Source organism: Diabrotica virgifera, chromosome 10, assembly GCF_917563875.1.
Source record: "Diabrotica virgifera virgifera chromosome 10, PGI_DIABVI_V3a".
NCBI lineage: Eukaryota > Metazoa > Arthropoda > Insecta > Coleoptera > Chrysomelidae > Diabrotica > Diabrotica virgifera.
Genome location: NC_065452.1, coordinates 93080909 through 93093406, shown reverse-complemented (window position 1 = coordinate 93093406; position 12498 = coordinate 93080909). Strand labels below are relative to the sequence as shown.

At 33.5% G+C, this 12498-nt stretch overlaps 1 protein-coding gene across 7 annotated transcripts in view; it reads right to left on the bottom strand.

Annotated features, from left to right (window-relative positions):
* Positions 1–12498, bottom strand: part of LOC126893461 (filamin-A) — a 510728-nt gene that overhangs the window by 63402 nt on the left and 434828 nt on the right. For all 7 annotated transcript variants that reach the window (XM_050663672.1, XM_050663673.1, XM_050663674.1 and 4 more), the window contains 3 exons: positions 8552–8647; positions 4720–5040; positions 889–1460 (listed from right to left, as the gene is read on the bottom strand). In XM_050663672.1, the coding sequence (XP_050519629.1) occupies positions 889–1460; positions 4720–5040; positions 8552–8647 (989 nt within the window). The remainder of the gene's footprint in view (positions 1–888; positions 1461–4719; positions 5041–8551; positions 8648–12498) is intronic.

Here is a 12498-nt window from a genome sequence, read left to right as displayed (position 1 = left end):
TATTCACTTGATGTTTAAATTCTGTTTCGTAGCTAGATAATGTGATGCCTAGATATTTAGACTCCATCCATATTATTGGATTTGCTGTATAACTATGCATTTTGTCTTTTTTGGGTATATTAACATGTTAATTTTCTGCTGTTATATTAAATTGGTGCAATTGGTTGTTTTCGACAATTTTGGGTCGGTTGGGCAATCTCGTTTAAATAAAATATTTTTAGGTATTGTATTTTTAAAATAAATAAAAAAACAGCGGGGACATGCTTGAATTTATTGCTGAATTTTAAAATGTTTGAAGGGTATTCTTCAGTTAATTTTAGATTTAATTATGTTATTGTAGTATCAATAATTCTAACAATAACGACAGTATCAATGCAAGCATGCGGTAAGAGGAAGGGTCCCTGTAAGGTTAAATGTAAATAAAAATGTCCTGTTTTACCATTATACACCTAAGTAAAAGGTAAATATTTTTAATTATATATTTAATTATCAGACAAAAATAGCCGCCGCACTATACCTTAAACAGAACTACCAAAACCTACAAATCTGACCGTGCTACTATATTTCTTACTTATACTATACATATAAAATGGCTACCAGTATCAAATACTTAAGCTCTTTGTTTGAGATCATAATATGAAAAGGTACTAATTGAGGAAGCAAGGCGGCAAAAATTAAAAACGATATTAATAAATACTATAAAGAATTTGAAATTAACCAGATTAATTTTAAGACGAATATAATTATTAAAATTAGACAATTAAAATTTGAGAACTTTAAAGTAACAAAAATAAATGGTGATAACTGAATTTCACGGACAGAATAGATAACAAAAAAGTTATAATGAAGCAATTCACCTAGTGACTATTGAAAATTGAGTTTGCTTACCTTAACAGTGAATGGTGATCCATCCAAATGATGATCGGCGAATTTAAGATTTACAATATAATATCCAGGTTCAGTCGGTTTGTATGAAATGTTTAATGTGCCATCTGTGTTATCATTACATTGTATTTCAGCTTTACTAGGTCCTTCAATTGATAGTGATAACCCACCGAAACCAGCGTTCCTGGTGTCGACGGTAAAGGTGTTATCTTGATGAGTTTTGCCATCTTTTAGGGCACTACCAGTTACTTTAACTTTTCTGGCGTCTCCTACCTCTCTTTCACAAACATTAATTTTGAATGGGGAATTCGTAATGTGGTTGCCCATTTTCTTTACGCTTACTACGTGTTCTCCTATTTCTCTGGGGGTAAATGATATGCCGATGTTTCCCGTGGGAAGTCGCTTAAGGAAACATGGTTCTTCTAAACCACTAGGTGCTTGAATGGAAGCGTTAAGGGATCTGATATCTGCGTCAGAGATTTTACCACCAGGTAAGGATACTTCGCTACATGAACCCACAGAGATTTGGTTCCTTTTTCTGCCTTCTCCGGTGATTTTAGCATTGAATGGAGATCCTGTAAAATAGTTTACGTAAATATTACAGTAAGTACTCTTTCAGACTAAGACACTGGTGTCTGACACCGGTGTCCGCCACCGGTGTTCAATTGCAGCAAAGCATTGTTGAGCCACTAAAATCAGCCAGACACTCAAAAGTGGCTCGTCTGTAGTCTTTCATTTAAATCAATCCTTTGCTGCCGGCGGCGAAAACCGGTGTCAGACAGCAGTGTCTTAGTCTAAAAGGGTGCTAATAGGTCTAAAAGCTCATAATATGTATTAAAAATGTAAAATGGCTAAGTAACAGACAAGTCGTTAAGTTAAGTATAATTTTAATCCTCTAAACAAGGTTTTAGAATAGATAGTTTTTGTTATTGGAATATTGGCAATTTTATGGATCACAAATTTTTTGGCAAGTAATGCTGAGAATTGCATAAAAGTGTCTAGATAGAAAATATAAAAAATGCAGGCACATACATACAGGGTGGGGCATTAGTGTGACAAAGTCCAATTACTCGTTTGTCGTAAGAGATACAAAAAAAGTTATTTAGGTAAAAGTTGGGACACGGATAGGACCATAACCTAAAATTATTTTCAGATATACAGGGTCACCCGTATTGACAGGGTGATACAAACTTATGCTTTTTTAAATGGAACACCCTGCATATTTTTACATTTTTGGATTCTCTTCGATGTCTTCTTTCTCAAAATATAGGGTTTTGTAATATTATACGAGGTAGTTTAAAAGATAATTACGTTTTATTGTTAATTTCGTAGCAATATTCACACCCTGTAGAATTGTAGTGATTTAACATCAAAGTTTCTATTTATGGTCAAACGATTTTTAATATAGTCTACTATTGTTTAACATTAATAATATAGCGAAAAGTTTAATATTAATATGCAGTGTTGGTCGGATAAGTAAATTAAAATTAATTAAAATTAATTAAATAAGAAATGATATTTTATGGTGCTTTTTTATTTCTTAAGCATTTCCTATACCTATGTGCTTTAATTTTTGAGTTATTCGTGATTCTTTAATACAAACATAAATTACAACTAAAATTACGTGAAATTTTATTACGTGGCTGTGCAAATATTCAATCAAAAATAATTTTTCAAAAAAGTAGATATTAATCTAGTCTGATACCTAATTTATTAATATTGGATGAGATATCCAAATACCTACGTAGTTAAGATTGTTGGTGCGTAAAATATGAATAAAAACATACAAGATTCTACTTCGTTGGCTATGACAATAAATTTATTAAAACATTTGACGTTATACTATTTTTATAGTTCCAGTTGCTTTGTTACCATTACTAATATTAATTTTTTTAATAAGTAACTGATTAAAATGATTTTTTATGCTAGGAAAGTATAACAAAAATGTGCTACTAGCAATAAGAATTTTTCATCAGCAACTCCCTGATAAACGAAAACCAAAAACAGAAACTTTTGAAAGTATACTAAAACGGTCTCAACGGACTGGATACTTAAATTATCAGAAATCTGATCGAATAAAAACTATTGTAAATGAATAAAATGAATTAATGCCTGGTTGCACCAACAGATCTTAAGTTCCAGCTTAGCTAAAGCTCTACTTATAGATAGGGCCTCCTTGAGTATCACTTACGTTGCACCATAATTTTAGATTCTTACTTTATTATCAATTATATCTATTATTATATTATGGTATTCTTATTGTAATATATTATAATTATACTATATTAATTCTTATGATATTCTCGACTTACGCTTAAGATCTGTTGGTGCAACCGGGCATAAATGTAATCATTAGTATAACTGAGAATCTGCATATTAGGAAGAACGTTCTTATACTCTAACTATCTAGACGTAGACTGTTGAAATCGTTTTAGTGTACTTTCAAAAGTTTCTCTTCTTGGTTTTCGTCTATCAGGGAATTCCTGATGAAAAATTCTTGTTGCTAGTAGCACAATTTTTGTTATACTCTTCTAGCACAAAAACCATTTTGATCAGTTTCTCATAATGTCAAATGTTTTGGCAAATTTATTGTCATAGCCAACTAGGTAGAATCTTGTATGTTTTATTTATATTTTACGTACCAAAAATCTTAACTACGTAGGTAGTTGGATATCTCATCCAAAATTAATAAATTAAGGATCAGTCCAGATTTATATATACTTTTTTTTCGAAAAATTATTTTTGATTGAATATTTGCACAGCCACCTAATATAATTTCACGTAATTTTTGTTGCAATTAATGTTTGGATTAAAGAATCACGGAGAACTCAAAAATTAAAGCACTTAGGTATAGGGAATGCTTAAGAAATAAAAAAGTACCATAAAATATAATTTCATTAGAATACTAAAATACAGGGTGTTCCATTTAAGAAAACTCAGAAAATACTCATTCCGAGTTTTGACCAACCATGTATATTAATATAACACTTTTCGCTATATTATTAATGTTTAACAATAGTAGACTATATTAAAAATCGTTTGACCTTAAATAGAAACTTTGATGTCAAATCACCACAATTCTACAGGGTGTGAATATTGCTACGAAATTAACAATAAAACGTAATTATATTTTAAACTGTCTCGTATAATATTACAAAACCCTATATTTTGAGAAAGAAGAGAAGACATTGTGGAAAATCCATAAATGCAAAAATATACAGGGTGTTCCATTTAAAAAACATAAGTTTGTGTCACCCTGTCAATACAGGTGACCCTGTTCGTGCCTCAACTTTTATGTAAATAACTTTTTTTTCGTATCTCTTACGACAAACGAGTAATTGGACTTTATCACACTAATGCCCCACCCTGTATATCTCAATGTGATATTTTTAATAGGAATCATTTTTAAATTACCACAAGTGCTCCTTATGAGAGTTCAATACTTCGAAACACGTGTAGACCAGTGGTGGAAATTGGATAGAGAAGAAGAACAATCATCTACTTTCATTTCAAACGCCTTTTGTCTACGTAAAGAGTGCAAAAGATGGTGTTTTTCAAGAGTAAACTGAATATGTATTGTCAAATTATTACCCAATAGCTTCCAGTAAGCTTGGATTTGCAGTTTAGCATGTCACCATCGAAAGAGAAGTCTATTGACCTTTGGTTGCTTGATATAGAGGTCGCAACTAGCGTACTTAGGCCTGTTTTGATACTATACCGGCTAAATCGATTGCAGTTTATCTGAGTTTGAGGTACAACAAGTGCTCCTGATGAGATTGAGAAGAAATGCAATCGTCTAGTTTTATTTGCTTTTTAAAAGAAACAGTTGCTTACCTTTAATATGTTTGTCTCCAAATCTAACTGAAATCTTGTACTCTCCAGGAGCTGTGGGAAGGTACGATACCGACACGGTACCATCTTTATTGTCATGACAACTGATTTCAGCTTTACTGGGACCTTCTACGGCCATCGACAAGCCCCCAGCTCCGGCTCCTTTGGTGGAAATAGTGAAGTTGCTGGGTTCTCCAGTAACGCCATGGGTAAGACCGGGACCGTAAGCAGTTACGTAACCAGAACTAATTGAGTCTACGTGGATTTTGTATGGAGAACCTTGTACATGTTCTCCATTGAATTTCACAGCAAGTTCGTGAACACCTGAAAATTTGAGAAAAAGACATTTGTAATGTAAATATAACGTTTTTTTTAAATGTACATAAAAAGTTAAGAGTTCACATTGACTAACAAGAGATAACCTTACACACCATGTTCAACATGGATGGAAACTGCTAGAATCAACCGGGGATAAACTGACAGAAGGAGAAAACTATATCAAAATACTTTTATCGGCATAAGAGAAGAACCAAGAAGATTGAATAACAGCAAAAATGGACCAGAAATTCTAAAAACCTAAATTATAAATGCCGTTAATAAACTAAAAACAAATAGAGCCCAGGTCCAGATGGAATATACTCAGAAAAGTTTAAATTAATCAGCGAAGAAAACATAGAAATATTTGTCCTTGTCAATCGCATTCATAATATAGGAAAAATACCCCAAGACTGGATAGAATCAATGTTCATCCCACTACCGAAAAAGCCAAAAACACAACACTGCAAGGAGTTCCGTCTGATAAGCCTCTTGCATGCAGTAAAAGTCCTATTAAAATTCATACATAACCGAACAATAAAAATTGCGAAACAATCATTGGAGATGACAGTTTGGATTGAGAGCCGGCATGGGAACGAGAGAAGCCCTGTGAAGTTTACTAGTTCTGGCCCAAAAATTCTAAGACTAACAAAAAGATATATTTATACGATTCATATACTTTTAAAAAAGAAACACTGGATAACAGATATAATCTTTCAAATCATTGAGACTAAAAGAAATCTTTGTCAAAATGGTGTGCCTAGTGAAAGGGAAAAAGCTAGTTTAAGAAACCTCAATAAAGAAATAAAACGAAGAAGCAAGGCAGATAAAGAACTGTACTATCAAAGTATATGCAAAGAAATTGAGAGACATGATCAGAATAATTAGCCGAGAGATCTGTTTAGAAAAATACGCTACTTAACAAGAGACTTCAAAGCCAGAACTTGGGCCATTGAAGAAAACACTCGAACTCTAAGAACAAACAGAGAAGATATAGTAGAGACATGGAGATCGTATTGCAGGGACCTATATAAAGATGATCAACGCCAAGAACCTGTTAACCAAATCTCTGACGAGGTAGAAGTAGAACCCGATAAACCTGAAAATTAAGTAAGACTGGCTACCATTAAGCTCAAATATAACAAAAAACACCAGGTCCAGATATGATAACAGCAGAACTGCTCAAAGCCACAGAAGAAACTGGCGTAAAATTACTTCATCTACTCTGTAACCAAATATGGCATTCTAAACAATGGCCTGAAGACTGGACAAAATCGACAATTCATAAAAAAGGCAGCTTCCATAAATGCGACAGTTATAAAATCATTCCTTCAAAGAGAAATTCCACAAGAGCAAACTGGATTTACCAAAGGTAGAGGTACCCTAGAACACCTGTTGAATATAAGACAGATAATCGAAAAATCTAGGGAATTCAATATTCCACTGTGCATATGCTTTATAGATTATCGTAATACTGACCTACGGATGTGAATCTTGGACCCTCAGAAATTCGGAAAGAAGAAAGATAGACGCCACTGAAACGTTCTGTTAGAGACGAATGCTACGAATTCCTTGGACCGACCATAGAACAAATAATTCAATTTTAAGAGAGCTAAAAGTTAGCCAACGACTCTCCAGTAAAGTCCATCTCCAACAATTAAAATACTTTGGACATGTTATGAGAGCCAACACAGAAAACATGGAAAGACTCATTATACAAGGAAAGGTGGAAGGCCGAAAATCACGAGGAAGATCCCCAACAAGATGGATCGATCAAATTACGGGAATATGCAAAAGATCTATGCATGAGTTAAAAGAAATGACCAGAGACAGACCTTTGGAGACGGACAATACATGACATCACGTCGACCACTAGACTCCCTCCGGGGGGTCAGGATTAAAGAGAGACTTCGAAAAAGTATTTGATAGAGTAAGACAGGACCTACTATTAGAATGTTTGGAAGAAGTCGGTTTAGACTAACATATCAAACTACTAAAAAACTTAAACTGGAACGAAAACGCAAGAGTTAAGATCCATGATTCCACGTTCATAGAAGTAGCAATTAGGACAGGAGGTAGACACGGATGTATTTTGATACCCCTGCCATTTAATCTTTATTCCAAATTTCTATTTAATGGGGCACTGGAGGATTCCAAGGATGGAGTCAAAGTGAATGGCGTAAATATCAACAGCATTAGCAACTCGATCTGTGAGCATTTTGGTATGAATATAAAAGAAAACCAAACTGATTAATCCGAAATTTCGTCAATTCTGATTTTCGTCAATCCGAAAAAACCAAAATGTACCTCAACCTTGCACAACAGAATGGCACATTTTAGAACAGGTCAACAAGTTCAAGTAAGTACCTGGGATGTTGGATGTTGGATTGATAGCAGCGCCTAAATTCTGATCTAGATATAAGATCTAAAATTGAACAGGCCAGAAAATCTTTCGAAGAAATCAAAAAACTGCTGTGATTCTCGAATAAAACTCGAAATTCGACTGTGTTTATCAAAATGCTACGTCTGATCGACTCTTCTCTATGTAGTTAAAACGTGGATCCTCAACATCAACCGTAAATTAATTGGAGGTCTTTCAAATGTGGATATCCTAGAGAATAATCAAGATTTTATGTGCACCGCATACCTCAGATGAAGAAATGCTGAATACAGTAGGCAAGTGACGAGAACTTTTCAACACAGTGAAACTTAGAAAAGCATCATACCTACGCCATGTAAGTACTGAGAAATAATAAGTATGGTAGGTTTAGCAGTAAATGGTTGACTTCAATGGTCAATACTTGTACTGGCACTTCAATAGTATAAAAGGGCCGGCTTCGGTAAAATTTAAATATGTTTGAATGTTTGTTTTTCTATAATCTTAGCAATTAAAATATATTTAATTTATTTTAAAACTCATTTCAAAACATTAATTTCGGGTATATAAGGCAAAGAAAAATATTTTACATCCGGTTTTTTGTTTTTGTCGTCGTAATTATTGTAAATTTTGTGGATTCTTTGCTTTATTATAGGGGTACCGTCTAGTCAGTGTTAATTGTCAAAAGACCAACTCTGTCTACCTCGGTTGCTTATCGCTCCGGGTGGGTCTTAACAATGGGCCAGGTCAGATAAATTTAATAATATTTACGACCGCACTAATTGAAGTCAACCATTTACTGCTAAACAAACCATACCAATATATTAAACTAATAGTCAAAAATAGTGAAAGTCTATCGTGGCTAAGAAATATTCGGCAATGGACAGGACTAAATTTTGATAATAAGAACAGCTGAAGACAGAGAAGAGATTGCCATTATTGTAGTAGCCAATGTCCATTGACGATAAGGCACTTTAAGAAGAAAAAAAGTAATTTTAATGCTTTGTATTGAAATAGTTGTTTATAATTCAACCACAATCCTGGGACTAACAGATTTAATTTTACTGATGAATATAAGATGAAAATAAATACTTAAAGTAAATATTTGCTTGATAAAACAGAAAATATGTTAATTTTTCTTACCTTCTTCACGAGGATCGTATTTAATTGTTACAGTACCATCACGATTGTCTTCGATAATTGGTTTGTCAATGTTTCCGCTGGGCATCTTTATTTCGGCTAAAAAAAAATCCAAAAATTAGTTACAATTATTAATTCGTTTTGTAAATGGACACAAAAATCTTCACAAACAATTTAACTGAGCCAAACAATTTAACTTATTTGCATCGTTTGATTTCTATATTCTGTTTATATTTTATAACTCTAATGCTTAACGGAGTGCTTTGGTATTGAAGGTTTTGACTTAGAGAAGAATTATAAATCAATTAAACATAAAATAAACAAATGAAATCCAAAGATCCAGAGATCCAAAGATGTCTTGCGTTTGTCAATTTATCTATAGTCTAAGTCTAAGAGCTAGTGAACCCTCCGAGTAACGGTCTTCATGTAAGGCTAGAAATTTGTATAGTGATAATTCATAGCACACTAAGGCTAAAAACCATGACCTGGCACGCATCAGCCCTGCACGTGTATCTACAGTCCCGGATTAAGAATCTTGAGACCCCTAGGCAACCCAAGCTATGAGGCCCCTTAAAAACCTAGGTTTTCTCGGTTTTTAATAATTTTCATTTTTGAAAATGTCCGTTCGCCTGTTGCGAAATAACCCAAAATGACTGTGAAGCAGAAATAAATTGTTTTCCCTGCAAGTCTTGAAGCTGGTCTATAAAATATTTGAACTGCTCTAGTTCATCTTCAAGTTCAGATTCAATATCATCAGGATAGTTTTCATGTAGTTTTAAAGCACACTCCTTTATTTGAGTATCATTCAACTTTGGAAAAAACACACAAAATACCAAATACTGAGTACACTGACCCGTATACACTGCACTGTCAACCGACGACTCAGTAATTAGCTTATCGAACATTGGTAGATGCGTTTTAACCTTTAACTTTTGACCACCCTGTATAAAAAGTTTATTGGAATTAGCATCATCAAAATGTAGTTTTTTTGCTCGCTTTCGTTTACTCGCGTCGGAATATTCAGAGTATTGTAGATCGCAGTTCTTCTGCTCGTAGTAAGCAAAAATATTTCTTTGGGATTTTAAGAACTCCAAAAGTGAATTTAGAAGTTGAACTGCAGTTTAAAGTTTAACCTCTTCTCTCTATAATGATTTACTGAGAGCGTTAATGCGTTCTAAAATTGTTGCCCAAAACTCATTCATTATGAATGTTTCTTTTTTTTGACATTGACATTTCTTTCAACAAACACTTAACCTCATGAACTGTTTTAGCTTTCTGATTTGTGTCTTCAGCAAGGGTATGAAGAGCAGATTTAAAAGCGTTGTAACCTTTAGACAAAGGTCTTGTTGCATGTCCCCTTGCAGTCCATCTTGTGCTGCTTGTTCTTTTAAGGACTAGCTCGTGGCGAATAAGATCGCTAGTGGAGTTTCATTTAGGCATTTGGTCATAACTTCCCAACGGTGGGCAGAGGCTGAAAAAAAGTTGTACACGGACTGAATGAACCCAAAATACGATATCCCATTTGAGAGAGAATACGAGAATACGTTACCCAATCTCTTTTAATTTTTGTTCCACTAATATCTATGTTTTTGAAAAACCATAGATTGTGTAGAAATCTTTCTTTTTTTATGCTGAAAAACTTCCATCAAGGGTTTTACATTCTCAAGACTTTTCCCAATCCAAAACTTCCATACTTCTTCAGTTATTGTATTCCGTAATCCGATGTCGTTTTCCGCATTTAGGACTCGATTTATCTTTAACTTCAATTTCTAGCTTATCTTCGGTTTCTGGTTATTTAACTTCTTAAACTGGAATAGAACTGTCGTTACCTGTTTTTTCATCTGCTTCAATTACGGAAGCTATGTTTCCCTCAGTTATTTCTATTTCATCAGTGCATTTTCATTGGTTGCATCTTCACTAGCTATGGGTTTCCGTGTGAAACTGAGTTTAAATAAGTTTTGGTTCTATTTTGGATCTTGCTTAAGGATCTTTTTGTTTCTCCTGATTTTTCTTGAGTTTTTCTGCTCCACTTTCGAATTTTATTTTCTTATTTCTATCTGTAGTACTTATTGTTCCTTCTACCAAAGGGTAGCGATTTAATAATATACCATTAGCGATTTATTCTCACAACATAGACTTCCTATGTGAACAAAAACATGCATTGTAATGTAGTTTTATAGGCCCATCATCACTTTTATGGTATTGCCCGATATTTGAATTTTTCAACATTTCAAAAATTTTTATTTAATTTTAATTTTTTTTTTTTAGTTTTGGTCCCTGCGAGGCCCCCTTTGTGGCCGAGGCCCCTAGGCAACTGCCTACTTTGCCTAATGGTTAATCCGGCACTGTGTATCTACCAGGTGAGGCGAAAAGTGCATAGTTTAGGGGGTAAAATAAACTTTCTACTGTAAAGTTTAAATTTAAGTATGTGTTTGAGAGTCTAAGTTTAAGTCATTTAGAAGAAATGTGTACAACGAGAGGCGATTCTGAACAGCATATGACCTTGCCAGGCGAGGGGAAAGATTAGGGTTTTTTAATAAAATTATTTTTTTGCATTGAACATTGAAGTTTTTTTTGATTTTTTAATCATTCCAAACCGAAAAGGTCTTTAGTAACTTTTCTCGTAGGTTAATAGTTTTTGACATATAAGCGATTAAAAATTTAATAATTGCGAAATCGGCCATTTTTAACCCTGAATCGGACAATTAACTGAAAATTTCAATGTTGCCAAGGTAGATAGATATTATTTAAACATCGATTGATGAAATCCTGAAGAGTTTTTTGCAATACAATATCGAAAACCCCTTTGTTTTTTCATTGCTAATCAAGCGGGCGCGACACTGTAGTAGAAGTGAGGACGTTTGAGTTTGCATAAATTCATTATCTCAAGAATGGGCAAATTTGAAGAAAAATCCTGACAGGTAGATTTTTATTTTTAAATTAGGACTTTTTGGCATATATTTTATATAATACTAGTAACGTTATCCATCTGGGAGTGATGACGTAATCGATGATTTTTTTTAATATGAGTAGGGGTCGTTTGATAGCTCATTTAAAAGGTTATTTAATTCTCTATTCAGTAATATAAACAACATCATTATTTATACAGGGTGTTCAAAAATTTTTTCTTCTTTTTGTGTAAATTAATCTAATAAAAAAAATTTATTGTACACCCTGTATAAATAATGATGTTAATGTTTATATTAACTTTTCAAATGAGCTATCACTCAACCCCTACTCTCATTTAAAAAAATCATAGTTTACGTCATCACGCCCAGATGGATGACGTCAGTAGTATTATATATATGCCAAAAAGTTCTAATTTAAAAATAAAAATCGACCTGTCTGAGGATGTCTCTTCAAATTTGCCCATTCTCGAGATAATGAATTTATGCAAACTCAGACGTCCTCAGTTGTACTACAGTGTCGCGCTCGCTTAATTAGCAATTAAAAAAACAAAGGGGTTTTCGATATTGTATTGCTAAAAACTCTTCGGGATTTCATCAATCGATGTTTAAAGAATATCTACCTACCTTAGCAACATTGAAATTTTCAGTTAAATATCCGATTCAGGGTTAAAAATGGCCGATTTCGCAATTTTTAATCGTTAATATTATGTCAAAAACTATTAACCTAAGAGAAAAGTCACTAAAGGCCATTTCTGTTTAGAATGACTCAAAAAACCTAAAAAACTTTGTTCGATGCAAAAAAAAATAATTTTAGAAAAAAACCCTAATCTTTCCCCTCGTCTGGCAACGTCTTATGCTGTTCAGAATCGCCTGTCATTGTACACATTTCTTCTAAATGGCTTACTCGAACACATACTTAAATTTAAACTTTACAGGACAAAGTTTATTTTACCCCCTAAACTATGCACTTTTCGATTCACCTGGCAGATACACGCGCAGGGCTAATGCCTGCCAAGTCATGGTTTTTAGCCTTGGTGTGCT